Raw genomic sequence first — 19,525 nt, 5'->3', positions numbered from 1 at the left:
TTGTTGCTGTATATCTTTTTGTTTTGAAATAAGGTCTCATTTAGAAGAGCTGAACTGGGCCTTACTAAGTAGCCGAGGTTGGCCAAAAATTCCATACACTCATACCTTCAATTCTCGAGTGATGCAATACAAGTATATGCTGCTAATCTCGCTTTTAAAAACTTTCTTTTAAGAGTAGATATTTATCTATTACTATTTTATACAGAGAGAGGTGTGTTGCCTACATAAATATCTATGCACTACCTGCTTTCCTGGTACCTGCAGAGGTCATAAAGGGGCATAAGATGACCTGAAACTGGAGTTACAGACAATTGTGAACCACCATGTGGGTACTCTCGGGGAGCTGCCAATACTCTTAATTGCTCAGCCATCTCTTAAGCTTCTATTTTATGTTTTACCATGCACATATCACATGAGTGTGAGTTACAGGTGGTTCTGAGTCACCTGACATGGGCGCCAGGAATCAAACTCTGGTCCACTGGAATAGTAACTCATACTCTTAAATGCTAGCCCATCTTTCTAGACCCAAGAGAACTTTATTTTTAAGATTATTTGTTTATTATGCTTTCAGTGTTCAGTCTGCATGTATGCCTACAAGCCAGAAGAGGGCACCATACCTCACTACAGATGGCGTTGAGCCACCATGTGGATGCTGGGAATTGAACTCAAGACCTCTGAAAGAGCAGACAATTCTCCTAACAACTGAGCCAACTTTACACATCCCCTCCCCCACAAAGAGAACACTTTAAAGTTCTAATCTTCCTTCCTACCTATAAAAACATAAAGTAGAAAAAAAGTCTACACCAACATACATTAGTCCCAAAATTATTCCCAAAATTTATTCCCAAAGCATGGTTAATATGTCACTATTGGCACCTAATACCACTTTTCATTTAATATTTAAGCTAGAAGTATGATTTTAAATATACATTTCACATAATCAAATGGTGTGGTTGTTTGTGGATTTTACAATTATCTGCATATATTGAGTGTGTATGTACATATAAAACAAAGGACTTGCAAAAAAACTGGTTCTTTTCTTCCACCAAGTATACAGGGATCAAGGACCAGGCTTGACAGTAAGCCCCTTTACATACTGAACCATAATACTTACTGAGTACTAAGTATTGCTAGCTTGTTGTGTTTTATTTTAAGGCAATATAATTTAGAGGAATCACAGAATTTGCAGGGCAAAAGTGAAGTATATTTTCCTTTTAAAGCTATCTCAATGGCCATAATCAACAATCTTAAGAAGTTCGTAAGAATTGTCTAGGGAACAATTTGCGACACTTTTAAACATTTGAACACATGCAATATAGAAAGAAAAGTTCTGATAGTTAACAAGATCCAATCTTATCCATAAATATTTCTAAACCTAAATTTATAAATATGTCTACCATACCTACAATTTATTTTCTTTGCTTTAGTAAGGAAATTTGTGTAACAGGGTACTAACCAGTCAAACTTCCATGAAAAAAATAGTAAATAAATACTGCCAGTAAGCAAGTGTTAGCTAAAATACTCTTCCTAGGCACAAAGAATAGCACCAAAACTATCATCATGTAAGCTATCAACCAAACAAAATTAGGAAAAGTTTTGCAGAGACTGACTGCTGCCAACCTAATCAACATAGGAAAAAGCTAGAAAAACCTGGCACTCTCCAGTCTCTTCTCTCCCCAGCTTGCTTTTCAAGCTAGCCTTAGCCTGGCCCAGATTGACCTCCCATTAAATCAAGTTTCCAGCGTCAGTCTCACAAGTGCAGGGATTACAGGCTCAAGCCATGATCCCTAGCTAGTTTAACACTTTTAATTTATATCATTGAAAACGACATCCAAAATTCCATATAATGCACGATTAGAGAAGGAGTAAATACATGATGAAATATAAACTCCCAGATTATAACTGTGACTTTCTGCCTTCAATTTGAATACACGCATTCTAAAATACTCGTACTACAGGTAGTGGCATTCACTTTTTTGTTTTTGTTTTGCTTTGTTTTCTTTTTTTTTTTTTTTTTTTTTTTTGGTTTTTCGAGACAGGGTTTCTCTGTGGCTTTGGAGCCTGTCCTGGAACTAGCTCTCTAGACCAGGCTGGTCTCGAACTCACAGAGATCCGCCTACCTCTGCCTCCCGAGTGCTGGGATTAAAGGCGTGCGCCACCATCGCCCGGCTTGCTTTGTTTTCTTAAAGGAACCGGAGTTACAGACTGTAGTGAACTTCCATGTAGGTGCTGGGAACTGAATCCGAGTCTACCGGAAGAAAAGCCAATGCTAATAATTACTAAGCCATCTCTCCAGCCTCAGAAGTCCTCAGTTTTATCATGATTAAATGAAATTTCTAGCACATATCATTAAAGAATCAAAATTTAAAAGAAAGAGGCCAGAAAGATGACTCTGTTATTAAGAGCACTGGCTGCTCTTACCAAGGACATAGGTTTAATTACCAGGACCCACTATGGCTCATACCATCCATAGGGGACCCAATGCCCTCTTCTGGCCTCCCCAGGCGCCAGGCACACCAGACATACATGCTGGCAAAAGATTCATACACATAAACAAAAATTAATAAGAGACCAAAAAAAGGAGGAAAAGGAGGACAACAAAAGGATTCAAATAGTAAGAGAATGAGAGAGACAAAGTATTCAAATATTCAAAGTCCAATAATCAATGACATTACTAAATGCTAATATAGATGAGAAGTAACTGGAGGAATCATCGGTCGTTATTGCAGAGAAGCAAAATAGCATCAACACTGTGAAAGAAGGTCTGGTGGTGACATAACCCTTTTACTCTTACCATATGATTCAAATCACTTCCTTGTATTTACCCAAGGGGAGTTGAAAACAAAACTGTCCATGGATGTTAATAGCAGCTAAACCTTGAAATCAACAAAAATTTCTTCAAATAAATTATGTTAAATCTAGGAAAGAAGAATTATTGCAAAACACTAAGAAGAAATGACCTGTTAAAATTTTAAGATCCAGAGAAAATTTAAATCTTAAATGAAGAACAACAAAACATGAGCACACTAAAAAGATCAGGGAGTGTAAAGGTAAGGAGGAAAGACTAAAAACAGCAAAGGTATATGTGTAGGTAGGGGTGTGTAGGTAGAGGTGTGTGTGTGTGTGTGTGTGTGTGTGTGTGCGCGCGCGCGTGCACAGGCACACAAAAATACTCTGTCCAATATCAGAATGGTAAAAGCCATACATTTTTCAAAACCCTCATAATCGTAACACATGGAATAAACCCTAAACTATTGTCTATAATTGTTATTGATGTGGCAAGATGTGCTCACCAAACATCCCATGCTAGTACGGAGATAGTGGAAGGATACAATAGAGGAGGCATGAGGGAAACCTCCATGCCTTCCCATCAGTGTGGCTAGGAATTTAAAACTACTTTTAAGAGTCTAACAAAAAAATGAAGAAAGCAAGGAGGGAAAATCAGAGACAAGCCAAAGTTGGATAGGAAATCTAGCCTCCAAAATAAAATTTTAATAATCAATTATCAAGTTTATTCTATTACTCATTAAAATAAAAATAATTGTTTCTTTGTCCAATCAGAAATTCAAGTAAAAACAAGCACGAAGATTACTTAAAACATTAAGAGCTTTCACTCAATAATAGATTTTTAAGCTTTAAAATGCAGGAAAATCAATAGTTGTTTTTAGTACATTGTATATTTCTGAGACTGAATTGCATATAACCATATAAAAACAATCTAATAGGTATCAGCAGACAAGAGAAAACACACATTTTACATAAATTAATATATGAACACATATATTGCATTGAGAATATTTCAATGCACTTACATGATGATATATATTCATGACATAATTTTCAATTGTCATAGCAAATTCACTGAAAAAAATTGTTTTGTTCCCTGAGATAGGGTGTTCGTGAAAAATCTTGATCTTCCTTTCTCAGTATAACTACTGGGATTACATACATGTGCCACTAAAAAGATGCTTTTGGTTGCTAGAATATATCAGCAATACTTAATAATTCTTCAAATTTAATTTTAATACCAAACTACTAAGGCTATGATGCCATGTGAAATTATGAAAGATGAACTAAAGAACAAAACATAAACTGTACAAGAGACAATCTAAAATTAGTCCCATGGAAAGGCAATAATGGAAGAAGAAGGCAGTATACAGTCCAATGTTATGAAGAATTACACATATACTTCATGAAGGAGAAAATGTTTGTTTGCTGTTTAAATCATGCCAATAGTTTCGTAGAAGCACTAATATGTTGACAAATAGTTTTTTCTAAGTAGGTAGCTCAAAGTAACAGAATTTAAAATTTTAGATTTTAAGTACTAAATAAAAATTAGTTATATCAAATTTGAAGTTGCAAAAGACAAAATTTAAAATACAGAAGACGTAAGACAAAAAGTAAACTTACCAAAACTTTGTTCTTTCAAATTATTCAAAAAGTCTTTGAAAACACAATTATAATTATCAATAATATAACTTAAGCATATCACCAGTAGAGAATGTTTACAAATCAAGGTTTGCAGTGCCCACCAGCAGTGAATATTAAAATACTCATTTATCTAGTTGAATTCAGAATTCTTGACATTTGGGTGATACTATATAGCTTTATGCTGTTGGTATTAAAGCTAAAAACATTGAAGAATATAACCACCAAGTAAAATAATTCCTGCAAAATGGCTCTACACTAAAGTCACAGAGCAGAAGTAACAAGCTTCTTTAAATGTTACTAATTGAAACACTTACTAAATCAAAGTATTAATTATATTACAGATATTAACAGCATTTCCAAAGGATGTTTAGACCAACCATTTCTTTTCTCTATTGCTGACTCTCTTATCCACTTACTCAAAAAAGGTAAATATTTGTTAAAAAAGATCTTACCATCTGAATCAAAAATTATTAAAACTTACCATTTCAAATGAAAAGACATACAGTACACCTACAACACAGTAGAATAATAAACCAATTTTATCAGTGAAAATTTTAAAGAAAACCATGAAAATAAACTCTTCCAATAGAGAGAATGCTTCTCTAAACCAGTAAGAACTCTTTAGCTGTACCTCTTAAAGGTCCTTCTCTGTCTACATACTCTGTACCAAAATTCCTATAGCACAGGAAATAATAGGAATTTTCCCCATCTAAATGGAAAAATCTTTCTGTAATGGAAACCAGTCTTAATGTAAAGTGAACAGAATCCTCACATTAAAAAGTTAGGAATGCTGAAAATCAAGCACACAGATAAAAAAAAAGTTGACTGACAGGATTTTTTTTAAATTATATTCATTATGTGATTCCATTATGAAAATCTATGAGTCCAGTAGCTTTATCTCAGTGTCATTCTGTGTTTTTCTAACTATCTACAAAGGACTTGATCTAAGAGAATACACAAAGGCACGGTGACTCATAAAGTACAGCTAAAACTATGACTGCAGATTATCTACCTACCTATATACTTACCTACCTTTTTAAAACCATTTTATTTTATTCTTTTATTTAATTTTTTCTTTTTTAAAATTTATTGGGTTTTTTTGAGCTATTTATTTTTCTCCGCTCCTTTCCCTTCCTCCCCCTTCTACCCTCTCCCATGATACCCACACTCCCAATTTACTCAGTAGATTTATTCAGGAGATCTTGTCTTTTTCTACTTCCCAGCCTACCTATTTTTTAATCTACAACATCTCTCTATGTAGTACATACTCCCATGGTGGGGCCTCAAATCTGTGATCCTCTTGCCTTACCGTAAGAGTACTAGGGCTACAAGCTTTAGCCCCTATGGTCAACACTTCTATGTGCCCATAGGGAACATAAACACAAAAGAACTATTTGATTCTTTCAGCTTACATCTAACTAACTATAATACACATGCACAAACCCTGACCTCTAAAGACTCAGCATAACAGCAAACAAAAACATTTTAAAACTTAGAATCTAATTTGTAGGCACTAAAAATCAAACAAGAGGAAAAGGCTGGGTTGAACAATCAGAGGTAATATACAAACTGTGTTTATACAGTTTATAGCTATAGACAAACTCCAGGAATATGAGAGGAGGAGGACGAGAGATATGATGTATGTCTGAAACACCAAGTTGTACCTTAATACGAGGGAGGATGACATATAAGATATTTAATAACTTCCATTAGATGTGTTCAGAAAAAAAACTTTTATATATGAATCATAGAGCAAAGAACCCCATGTTCATTAGGCTTGGCCGTGTGATTCTTCTAACAAAGCTAATTTTTGTATCTTCTATTTTTAAAAGTAATTTAATGCTGGGTGTGATGGCACATGCCTTTAACTCCAACATTTGGGAGAAACAAGTAGGCAGGTCTCCAAGTTTGAGGATAGCTAAGACTACTTAAAGGAAATTTAGAAATATATATATTCAGATATATATATTCATATATAAACATATGTATAATTTTTATGGAAACTTCTAAGTTTAACTTGTAAGCTATTAATAAAACCAAAATTTTAGCATAATTAAAGAATTAAATATCTAAATAAAAATGATCAATATGTTTTATTGGATGTTTTCCTGTAGGTACACCACATGTATGCAGTGCCCTTGGAGACCACAAGAAGGCATGGATCCCCTGGGACTGGAATTACAACAGGCAGTGAGCCTACCATATAGGTGTCAAAAATTAAGATCTAATTTAGAAGAGCAGCCAATGCTCTTAACAGCAGAGACATCTCTCCTGCCCCGGACCAATACTTCCAGTCAGATATATCTAATCATCAAAATCTTAAAGAACATTTTCAATAACATCAGCAAATATCATAAGCTTAACTAGTGTAGTTTTATTTAATTAGAAGTCTGTTTCAATTATGTACCCCAAGATAGACAGCTTTCTAATTAACAACCTAGACTCTGTTCGTTTGTTATGTACACAATAAAAACAATTCCTGAAAATACTGTATACCCTCCCTAATATTTACAAGTCTTTTGCTTATAGAAAGAACCAGTTAAATAAGTGAAAGTGTAAAAAACCAAACTGGCCTGGCAGTGGTGGTGCACGCCTTTAATCCCAGCAACCAGGAGACAGAAACCGGCGGATCTCTGTGAGATCAAGGCCAGCCTGATGTACAAGAGCTAGTTCTAGTACAAGCTTCAAAGCTACAGAGAAACCCTGTCTAGAAAAACAAACAAAAAATTGTCTATTTAATTGGAAGCATGGGTACCATGGAAGAGGGTAGGAGGGGAAGGGAGAGGAAGTGAGTTGAGTAGAGAAAAATATATAGTTCAATAAAAAAAACTTTTAAATAAGCCAAAATGGTTACAAATACATTAAGACCATTACAATCACTGTATCATTTGTTTAGAGTTTTATCAACATGTCCAAGTCTGTTGACTAGTTGACCTGCAAGTCAGATCAAAGTCCAAACCTTCAGTACCATCCCTTCAACTATTCCCACAGAATGAAAAGCTATGGAAACTAATTGTAACATTCCTCTGAATGGTCAGCTATTTGACTCCTTTCCACGCCTCTAAAAAAGGAAAACATTCTATTACAAGCCAATCAAATTAACTCATTAAATAATTTAGAAGGAAAGAGGAATAGCCATGTAGAAAAATACAAAATTACAACTTATCTAAAACATGCATACATCATTTCAGAAAATAAATGTGTACCTACCAACCATATCATAAATAAGAAAAAAAAGGTGTCATTTCTCCTTGTTGGCTCCAATTAATGACTTTTATTATTCCCAAACCTCCTGTTTTTGGTATGCACATGTTACACCAGGGCAAATCAATTTTATAAATAAATCATGGAGGTAATGGAAAATATCCATATAAAATACAAAAAAAAAAAAAGACTGACATGGAGGCATCAACACAGTAAAGTTAACACTACTGATTAAGAGGAAGCAACATCAGAAGAAAAATTGTTTAAACCTCTACTGAAGAAAACTAAAAAAATTTGGAAACCAGAAAGAATAGCGTTTCAGCATCTCTTTAGCCGTTGCTTCGTTAACTCTTGCATTGACTTATAAATAAGAATATCATGAACCTAATATGGATTCCTCAGGAACCTTGGAGCTTACGATATGAGCAGATCTGCTCAATAGGCCTTCTAAAAGCACTGGAAAGGAAACAAAAATTAATTAATTTGCATTGTAATTTACAGACTGTTGACTTTGGATAATCCGAGCCTTTTCTTTAAGATCCCCCCCAATTACCATACTGACTTCAGATTAGGAATCAGCAAACAGGGCCAAGTAATAAATATTCTAGGCTTTGCTTGCCATACACTCTTGATATAATATTATTGTTCACATCTAGTCAACTTAGACTCTGTAGGGCAAAGCAGATGTTAACAAACTAACCAAAGTGTTTCAATTCATTTTACAAAAACAGAAAGCATGCAGATGAACATGACCTTCTCCAATCTGCTGACCCTTAGTGCAGATGAAGTCACTAAAATCTTAAAGTACCATTCCTTGAGATCATCTCCTGCATGTATATAGTATGAAAGACCAATTCATGGTTGGCATCCAAATTCAAAAAGCACTATTCATAGAGAACGCTGTACTATTTAAATTGTATATATGAATTTCCAACTCTTTCCCATGTTTCCTCAAACCCATTTACTGCTTAAAAACTTGAACTATACTACCACAGTGATTTCAACATATTTAAGGGCATCTGAAGCATCACTAAAAAAGTTGTTCAACATTTTAAAATCAAGAGCTGAGTTCCAGCATAAACCTAATGATTCAAAATATTGATGGATCTCAAGTACTTTTCAATAATTTCATGGAGGTATCACACATTGTTACCTACTAATTTAGCAAAACTATATTCCCAAGTACACAATGACAGAATCTTCTCTAAATCAGACAAACATAAAATTATTTCTAGGTAAAAAAAAAAATGTAAGGATTTACTAGGCAAAGTGGCATGCACACTCTTAACCCCAAAAATTGGGGGGGCAGAGAAGTTGGGAGATCTCCTTTGAGTTGAGGACCTGCTGTCTAAATAGCAAGTTCCAGGCCACTCCAGGCTATACAGAGCAAGACCCTGTCTCTAAAACAAACAAAAAGCACAACCAAAAAAAGGTATAGGAAATCACTCTGTGTATCAAGTACTCAGTAGGAACTATGAACCTTAAGAAAGCTATGCAGACTGTCACTAAACTGTATTTCTAGGCTAGCTTTGAATTTGTAATCCACCAGTTTCATCCTCTCAAATACTGGGGTTATAGACCCCGAGCCAGCACGTATAAGGTCACTGTGAAATATTTGTAACTGTGCACAGTTGTATTTGTTGTGACTGGTGTAATGAAAAGCTGAACGGGGGGCTGGAGAGATGGCTCAGAGGTTAAGAACACTGGCTGGTCTTCCAGAGGTCCTGAATTTGATTCCCAGAACCACATGGTGGCTCACAACATCCCTAATGAGATCTTGTGCTCTCTTCTGGCCTGCAGGCAGACATGCAGGGAAAACACTGTATACATAATAAATAAATCATAAAAAAGGAAAGCATGTAATAGTTTTAAAACAATTAATTAACTAATGAAAGCTGAACAGCCAAGAGCCAGGCAAGGAGAGAAAAGAAAGAGAAGGAGAATCTAGGCACAAAAGGTGAGACAGTACAGAGATATAGCATGAATAATAAAAACCTAGAGACAGATACTGGGTGCAACCTGAATATCAGAAAAGCAAAGCAACCAGTCACTGGCTCTTACCTCTACCTCAAAGTGAAAATGAAAAATCCTGCCTCCCAGAACCTCAGATTGAGAGACTGAAGGTGAGACCTGTCTCCTCCCATTTTATATTCCTCTTTAGTGTGGGGATTAAAGGTGTGCACCACCATCTCCTAGCCTCTATGGCTAACTAGTGTGGTTGCTGGGATAAAGAGAAGTTGGGAGATCTCTGATTTGAGGACCCGCTGTCTAAATTGTAAGTTCCAGGCCAGTCAGGCTATACAGAGCATGCCTGGCCTTGTATGGCTGACTAGTGTGGCTGCTTTGCACTGATCTGCAGGCAAGGTTTATTTATTGAAAAATAAACAATATATGGAGAGGAAACAGGAGGTACAAGAAGATGGAAGAGAGGTAACACCTCATGATAGAACATAGATTCATATAAATGGGTTAGTTTAGGTTATAAGAGCTAGTCAGGAATAAACCTAAGCTATAGGTTGAGCTTTCAAAATTATTAAGTCTTCATGTCACTATTTGGGGGCTGGCTGACAGAACAGAGAAAGACACATTACAAGGTGATACTCATAATTTTAAAGAGTTCTTCCTAGCTGGCCAGGCAAGCCTTTAATCCTAGCACTCAGGAGGCAGAAGCAGGAGGATCTCTTGATTTTGAGGACAGCCTGGTCTATAGAGTGAGTTCCAGGACAGCCAGGACTAGTTTCTAAAACCCTGTCTCCAAAAATCAAAGCATTCTTCCTAAGGGATTTGAAAAATAACATTCATGAATAAATATTAAATCATTGGCTCACTATATTTTCCTCTTCCAACAATTGTTAGGACGTGCGGTATTTTTTTTTTTTTTTTTTTTTTTTTTTGGTGTTAGGGACATGCTGCCACTCAATTATAAATAGGTCATCCCTGGGTTTTACTCCTCTTTTTTTGAGCCACAGTTTTATGTACCCAAGGTTGGTCTCCAACCTAGTATATAGCCAATAAAAAGCTTGAAATTCTGACCGTCCTGCCTCCACCTCGCCGGTGCTGAGATTACAAACCTGTACCATCATGCAGGTTTGCAGTGTGGGATGGAACTCAGAGTTTCATACATGTTAGGTTAAGTGCTCTCTTGGCTTAGCTTCATTCTCAGCCCTATTTCAAGCCTTGATACGGGTGTTACAATGGAAGTCCGATGTTAAAGGAACACAGCTTGAATAAATAACTGACATAGCATATACTATTTCCAAGTTCACTGTGTGCATGTATCGTCAATTCCAGGGAGTAATGGTATATGTCTATAATCCCAGCAGTCCAGAGGCAGATGGATCTCTGAATTGCAGGCCAGCCTGATCTACAAGTTCCAGGACAATCAGAGCCACATAGTAAGACCTTGTCTCAAAAAACAAACAAACAAACAAAAAAAATCAACAAAAAACCCCACAAGTAATGTATATATATAACTTAATGTAGAATATCTGGAATAGATATGAAATGTTATCCCTTTGGTTAACGAAAACCAAGCATTAATATATACTTTGTTAGAAAAAAGTAACTTCATATTTAAGTCTGATCCTATATAAATTATATCAAAAAATAAAAGACTTATGGTATCCTATACTACTTGACAGCTGAATTTTCTTAACTTATAGCATATGAAATAACCAAATGTGAAAAATCACAAGACCATTATAAAAAATAATCTCATAAAATTCCCATTGATTCTGAAGTAAGTATGGAATGTATAAACACTGTACATCTATCATATTTTAACCTAAATACTCTTCACACCATAGTCAAATACATTCTAAACTGATAAATTAACATGCATACATACATACATATATATGGGCTATAGAGATGGATCATTGGTTAAAGAACACTGGAAGCTCTTTCAAAAGATCTGGGCTCAGCCAGGCAGTAGTAAGTAGTACACGCCTTTAATTCCAGCACTCAGGAGGCAGAGGCAGATGGATCCCCAAGTTTGAGGCCAGCCTGGTCTACAAAGTGAGTCCCAGGACAGCCAGGACTATTACCCAAAGAAACACTGTCTAAAAAAAGCAAAAACAAAACAACAAAAACTGGGCTCAATTCCTAGCAGCCATGTGGTAGCTCAAAACTGCCTGTAACTGTAATTCCAGGGAATCTGAAGTCATTTCCTGACCTCCAAGGGCACCAGGTAGTCACATGGCACACATAATACATTCAAGCAAAACACAAGTACATGTGAAATTTAAAAATTTAAATGTATACATATACATGCTCGCTCTTTCTTTTTTTTTCTCTCATACACACACATACACACACTTCAGATAGTGAAAAGAAAGACATGTTACAAGACTGAAACTATCATAGTTAATTTATAGTAACAACAGCTATTCTATTATCAAGGAGTTTGACATTTTCTAAGCAGAAATTAAGTACAAAATAAGAATGACAATTTAAAGTTAACTATATCCCCAGAATTCCAAAAGACATGTATGACAAAAAATAACTATTTTAAGGCTGACTTATCATATATCTAAATATGTTAAGTTCTGTCCTTCATCCTATGCTACATTATTACTTAGGGGTTGTTGGCACATGCCATTAATCCCAGCACTCAGGAGACAGAAGTAGGTGTATCTTTGAGTTTGTGGCCAGCCTGGTCTACAGAGTTCCAGGACAGCCAAGGCTATACAGAGAGACCCTGTCTCGAAAAAGAAAAGAAAAACAGAATTACAAATATTCCAACCTATGGTTCAACATAATTCAAGTATTTTACATGAATCAGAATTAGTCTCAAGAGTATTTCTTCTATTTTTATTCCTTTTCTTGTTCATCCATTATGCATGTGTGTACATGTTTATATACTTGGAAAAACAACTTTTGGGAGCTGGTTCTAACCTAACCTACTGTGTAGTCAGTCTTAGAGAATATAATTAAGGTCATCCGACTCCAAAGCAAATGCCACTTTTTTCTTGCTGAGCCATCTCATCAAGCCAGCTTTCTTCTTTTCCTCTTATTATTTTTATTTATTTATTTGTTTACTTATTTTTGTGATAGGGTTTCTCTGTATAGACCTAGCTATCCTGGAACTCGGTAGATCAGCTGCCTTTGCCTCCAGAGTGCTGATATTAATAAAGGCATACGCCACCACTACCTAGCCTACAACTTTTTACTTTATGTTTTTCTGAGACAGGCTAGTCTTGAAGTTGTAGTAACTATCATGCTTTGACCTACAAAGTGCTTGGAATATAGGCATATGCCACTATCTCCAACTTTCAACACATGGGCATGTATGTGTACGTGTACCCCTGCTCGTAGGATGCCATAGGAAGGCCAGAAGTTGTTGGGGAAATGTCTTCCTCAATTACTTCTCTTTCACTGAATCTGGTGCTCACCTGGCCAGCAACCCCTGGAGATCCTGCAGGGATTACAAACATGCCTGGTCATGCATCAGATTTCAAGTTCTCATGCTTGCACAGTCAATATTTTACTCTCTGAGATACCTCCCCAACACCAACAGTCCTTTTGTGTTTTTTACTCACATGTCACAGAGCATGTGAGAGGTCAGAGGACAACTTCTGAAAGGTGGTCATGTCCTTTCACAGTGTGGGGCCCAGTAAACTTAGGTTTCAGGCTTGGCAAGTGCTTTGACACAATGATCCATCTAAAAGTACTACTCCCCAAAATCTTTCAAAAACACAAGTAGCATGTTGTCTTTTAAGGTTTGGTAGGATGAAAAGGGACAGTCAAAGACTATAATTTGCTATTCTAATCAGACTTTTATTATGTGGCTGTAAGTATGCAAAACATACTTTTTCTAATAATTTGAAAAGTAAATGTTTAAATCCAATTCTAGTCTAGTAAATAATAATCTACTTTAGAAATGACAATAAAAGCAGCATGAGTATTTTTTGTTTGTTTGTTTGTTTTTCGAGACAGGGTTTCTCTGTGGCTTTGGAGCCTGTCCTGGAACTAGCTCTGTAGACCAGGCTGGTCTCGAACTCACAGAGATCCGCCTGCCTCTGCCTCCTGAGTGCTGGGATTAAAGGCGTGCGCCAACATCGCCCGGCCCAGCATGAGTATTTTATGACTAATTCACCTATTCCCAAAGATCACTAGATAGCTATAAAATTTTATACTAATTTAAAAGATTTCTGGGGCTGGAGAGATGGCTCAGTGGTTAACAGCACCGGCTGCTCTTCCAGAGGTTCTGAGTTCAATTCCCAGCAACCACATGGTGGCTCACAACCATCTGTAATGAAATTTGGTGCCCTCTGGCGTGTGGACATACATGGAAGTAGAATGTTGTATACATAATAAATAAATAAATCTTTAAAAAAATAAAATAAAAGATTTCTGGAAGAAAATGATTTTTTTTCTTATGAATTTAGGAGCTGAAGAGATGGCTCAGCAGGTAAGAATACTTGCAGTTTCTCCTGAGAAGCAGGGTTTAGATCCCAACAAATATGTCAGCAAGTTCACACAGTCTACAAGTCCAGCTGCAGAGAATGCTAACCTGAACACACACTCTACAGTCACACACAAACATACACCTACTTTTTCTTTCCTTTTTGAAAGAAAAACAAAAATTTACATAGCCAGCATGATGGCTCAACAAGTAAAAGCTCATATACAACAGACAACTGAAGTAGGTTCCATATTTGGAAGCTATGGTGAAAGGGAAAAGCCAGCTCCCAAAAGCTGTCCCCTGATCTCCATACCTGGAGATCCACATTCACTCATAACACCTCCCTACACACACATAAATTTTACCCTTCCAAAACTTAAGGAATTCATAATTCAATTTTAAAATAAAAAATGTTTCCAAATTAATTCTACAAGCAGAAAAATAAAATTGAAACTAGTCATTCATCATTAATATCCAATTATATTAAAATCTATATTAATATTCACTAAGCAAAAAATGCAGCTACTTCAAAAGTATGCAACTGCATTAATGATGCAACCAACTTATGTTTAAAAATAAGAAAATTCTTTAAAAGCTTAGAAATGTAATATTTTACTTCTTCCTTTCTACTCCACTAGAATGACATTATTAATTGCAGCACAAATGATTATGTTCATTATAAAACATGTAAAGTTCATGTCGGGAAAAACACCAAGAAAGTTAGTATATACCAATTTTATTATGAAAGAACCCTTTAGTAAATATTCAGATAAATAAAAAAGTAGGTAGAATTTTTTAATCCTCCGTGGAAATTCTTTAAGAAATATATATGGCTTACACATGATGATTATTTGAAGAGTAATAAACCAGTATTAGTCTGGAAATATGCTAAATTCTACTTCCTTTTACATTATTACACAGCATCTTCACAGTTAAGAACAACAGATTTATGTTGAAAACTACTGAGACTGCAAGTTTAAAATAAGTCATTAAATGCTTAGTATCCAAGAAGGAAAAGATAATTGAAAGATAAAGCTAGAAACTAATAAATAAAAATTCAAAAGGCTTTAAATTTTTTTCATTGGTTAATTTGTTGATAGAACAATTACAGGCATTTATCTAACTGAATTTACATGCAAAGAATACTTAGTAGAACAAACACTTCCTGTTACTATAAGATTTCTTTTACTATGTGTTTCTTCATTTTATTAAAAAGAAAAAAAATCATTCCCAGATACAAAAGAATGAGAACAGAGATTTGAAAAAAAGCACCAAAGATTTAATACTTTCAGACTCAGAAATTTACTAAGTAAGTTTTAGTTCTTAAAGTATCTGGCTTTTGACAAGAGAAGAAAAATAACAGTGGATATTTTTCAGAATTCAAGTAAACAGTGAAATTCTTGCTTAATTATCATTAAGAACTTAGAGAATTTAGTATTTTTGAAGTATTCATGGAGCCGCCTTTATTGTGAAATAACAAACAAAAAACATGAGCACGGCGAGAAGTCATTTGCTGAAAACAAGCCTGGAGACCTGAGTTTGATCCCCAGAATACATATAAGGTAAAAGAAGGTTGTCCTCTGACCTCCAAACACAACCACAGCACAAGCTGCCAAGTCCTAATAAATAATTTTCAAAAATTTAAGCCTGGACTACTGTGAAGGAAATTCAGGAACAGAAGAGTTGTGTTGAATAACCTATAACCAGGAAAAGTCCATAGAAGAGTTGCTCTAGTCTACATAACGGTGCACAGTGTGAAAAGAAAGGAAGAAAGGAGGAGGAAAGCTCCTACAAATTGTAGCTAATGGGAATACATCAGACAACATGAAAGGCCCACTCTACAAATACACTTATAAGACCTTTTCAGATGTGGGCTTAATAGTAACACACTGATTAACAAAATTGAATAATGCTAAGTATTTTATACAAAATAATTCAGAAAAAGAAATGTACAAAACAAAAAGTTCAGCTGTGTTTAGAGGTATTATGGTTGACACTGCATATATCTAAAATTTTCAAAAATAAATTCTTGAAATGGTACAGTGCAAACATCAGGTAGAGACGATGCCTGTATTATCAAGGTATCTTAATGAAGAGCATGTATTCTTACCAATCAATTAAAACAGAAAAACTATAACAGCCATTTTATTAAGTTATAAATATTACTTCAATGAATATATTACTTAAAAGACATTAACACAATCACTTGTTTAACAACCATAAAAAAATTCAAGAATCAGAAAGTATACTATTAAATACTACAAAATCTAAAAACTTCTGAATGCACACCATCTAACATACTAATGAAATCGTGTTGATTAAGCAGTCTTCTACTTACATTTTCCATGTAGTTTGGTTTAAAGCCCTCCTGCTGTCTCCTCAACTCCTCCTGCTCTCTGTGTCGAATCATCTCTTCTTCACGACGACGATGCTCCTCCTCATGTCTGCAAACATTTTTTTAAAATTTCAGCACTATGACATTTGAGCCATTGGAGAAAAAGTAATTTGAATAAATTCTGAAAATTACATTATGTATGCCAAGTTTGTAACTAAGGACATCCTAGATCTCACCTTCTAGTTTGTTACAAGCCTTCAAATCAAGAACAACTAAAAATCAGAGTCACAACATGTACCTATGCTTCTATCAAGGAACTCCAGCCAACTTGGTGGCAAAGCTCTGTGATCTCATCAGTGGACCACTGAGACACAGGATCACAGGACTGAGTCTAGCATGGACTAGCATGGAGTTGTCTGAACTAGATCAAGGACAAGAGATGTAGCTCAGTGATAGAAGACTGGTCTAGCATGGACAAAGAATGAACTGAGAGGGGTTCAATCTAATCCAACACTAGGAAAGGATAAAAGAGAGGAGGGAAAAAAAAGAAAAGTCTGTATTTATAACCTACATAGCAAAATTCACAGACATTCACAGATGGGAAGAAGGGAAACAATGGGAATAAAAGGGAAGCAAGAAAGGGTAACGTGCTTAAATATGGACAAATTATACTACATACAGGTGAAAACGTCATAATGAATTGTTATATATAATTAATATATGCTAATAAACTTTTAAATAAGGAAACTATAAGAACATTACCACAAAGAACCGACAGAAAAATTCAATTATGCAAAGGGGGCATTATAAATTCTTTTTTCTCTATGTTCATCAGCCCACTAAGGAAACTCCCTGGAATAGTCAATACAAAACTGCAAATGAGTCATTTTCTGTCTATGGATAGTTTGAGGCCACAGTAGCAAAGCAGTTGAACTACATACTATTTTGTGCCTTTCAAGAAATATTTACGACAGGCAGCAGAGGCACACACCTTTAATCCCAGCACTTGGGAGGCAGAGGCAGGTGGGTCTATCTAAATTCAAGGTCAAGTTCCAGGACAGCCAGGGCTGTTACACAGAGAAACCTAGTCTGGAAAAAACAAAAACAAAAAAAAGGAGGGAAGGAGGGAAGATTTGCTTTGTCTATAGAGATGACTCAGCAGTTAAGAGCATCAGCTGCTCTTACAGAAGACCAAATTCAGTTCCCAATACCTACATGGCAGCTCACAACCATTTGTAACTCCAGTTCCAGAGGATCCTTCTGACCTCCAAGGGGCACCAGATATACATGTGGCTCACGTACATACATACAGGCAAAATACTAAGACACATAAAATTATACACACACACCAAACAGGATTTATTTATGTAGCCATGGCTGTCCTTGAACTTGCTCTGTAGTTCAGATAAAGATTCACCAGCCTCTGCCTACTGAATGCTGGCACCACCACCACCACTCAGCTAAAAAATATTTTTTGAAAGAAAAATGTTTACTGGGCTGGAGAGATGGCTCAGCGGTTAAGAGCACTGCCTGCTCTTCCAAAGGTCCTGAGTTCAATTCCCAGCAACCACATGGTGGCTCACAACCATCTGTAATGAGGTCTGGTGCCCTCTTCTGGCCTGCAGGCATACACGCAGACTGAATATTGTACACATAATAAGTAAATAAATATTTTCAAAAAAAAAATGTTTACTGACACTTTCTAAAAGAAAGTAAACTTCACTATTTTGTATGTGTATAATATTAAAATAATAAACTACAAAATGATTAAGAAAATAAACAGATGATAATACTAAAGTAATATTCTCTCATGGTATTGGCATTAAATCAAGTCAAATTGAAATATTTGTCACACACAAAAACAAGAAAAATACTACTTTAAGCCAGGCAGTAGTGGCACATGTCTTTAATTCCAGCACTTGGGAGGCAGAGACAGGCAGATCTCTGAGTTAAAGGCCAGCCTGGACTACAGACTGAGTTCTAGAACAGGCTCCAAAGCTACAGAGAAACCCTGTCTTAAAAAAAACAAAAAAATGGTAATTTAAGTAGTGGATTAAGCAGTAAAAATACAGTGACACAAGTCATTAATCTAAGCACTCAGGAGACAGTGGCAGGCATCTCTCTCTAAATTCAAGGCCAGCCTGATCTACAAATCAAGTTCTAGGCCAGCCAGGACTACATAGTGAGAACCTGTTCCCAGAAAAGTGAAATACATGTTCCTATAGTATATTGCCAATTTTTATAGTACTCTTTTAAATCACCTTTCTATATTAAGAATCTCAGCAAAATTCTCAAAATGCAACATACTACTGTATGGTTTATATACAATTTTACCACAAAAAAGCATGTTTGCTAAAGTATTTCTTCCACTACCAGAAGGAAAACTCGGGAATTCATGGGAAATTTCTGGGGCTGGAAAGATGGCTCAGCAGTTAAGAGCATTTCCTGCTTTTGCAAAAGATACGAGTTCAGTCCTCAGCATCCACATAGAATGGAACACAACTGCCTGTACCTCCATCTCAAGGAAATCCAATGTCCTCTTCTGACCTCACCAGTCACTCATATCCATATTCATATCGCTCTTTCCCTCCACATCTACACACACATCTACACACACACACACACGCTCATGCTCACACGTACACACACACAGAAAAACAAGAGGAGGAGGCGGCGGAGAAGAAGCTAGGTAGGCTGGTGCAAACCTGTAATCCCAGCACTCAATAGAGAGAGGAAGGTTTCAAGAGTTAGAGAATAGCCTGGGATACATAGTAACCTAAAAGCTAGCCTGGATTCAAAGCTATGCCTTGACAACAAAGCAAGCAAGCTATAGTAACAAAGTCAGACAAATGGGTTATCAACTTCCACAGACATTATTAACATATTAAGTTTTACTGTCAAAATAATACTTTCAGTTTGACAGGATGGTACTATAGTTAAACTTGTTATTCAAAAACAAAGACTCCAAATTCTAATCCGCAGAACTAAGGAAAAACTGAACAAGGTGGCATGAGTCTATAATCCTAGTGCTCCTACAGTAACATGAGAGGCATCCCCAATAACAACAAAAGAGATTCAGTCCTAAAAAAAAAGATGGAAGGTATGCATAGACACTCACGATTGTCCTCTGACCTCCACAGACACACCAT

General features: G+C 35.9%; 1 protein-coding gene across 1 annotated transcript in view; it reads right to left on the bottom strand.

Moving 5' to 3' along the window:
• Positions 1-19,525, bottom strand: part of Pspc1 (paraspeckle component 1) — a 59,989-nt gene that overhangs the window by 10,698 nt on the left and 29,766 nt on the right. The window contains exon 6 of the mRNA XM_041633960.1: positions 16,380-16,485. Within this exon, the coding sequence (XP_041489894.1) occupies positions 16,380-16,485 (106 nt within the window). The remainder of the gene's footprint in view (positions 1-16,379; positions 16,486-19,525) is intronic.

The sequence above is a fragment of the Microtus oregoni genome, unplaced genomic scaffold, assembly GCF_018167655.1.
Source record: "Microtus oregoni isolate MIOR12 unplaced genomic scaffold, Mior012 000045F_ref0000178, whole genome shotgun sequence".
Classification (NCBI taxonomy): domain Eukaryota; kingdom Metazoa; phylum Chordata; class Mammalia; order Rodentia; family Cricetidae; genus Microtus; species Microtus oregoni.
The sequence above is the reverse complement of the archived record's forward strand: the minus strand, read 5'-3'. Positions and strand labels throughout refer to the sequence as shown.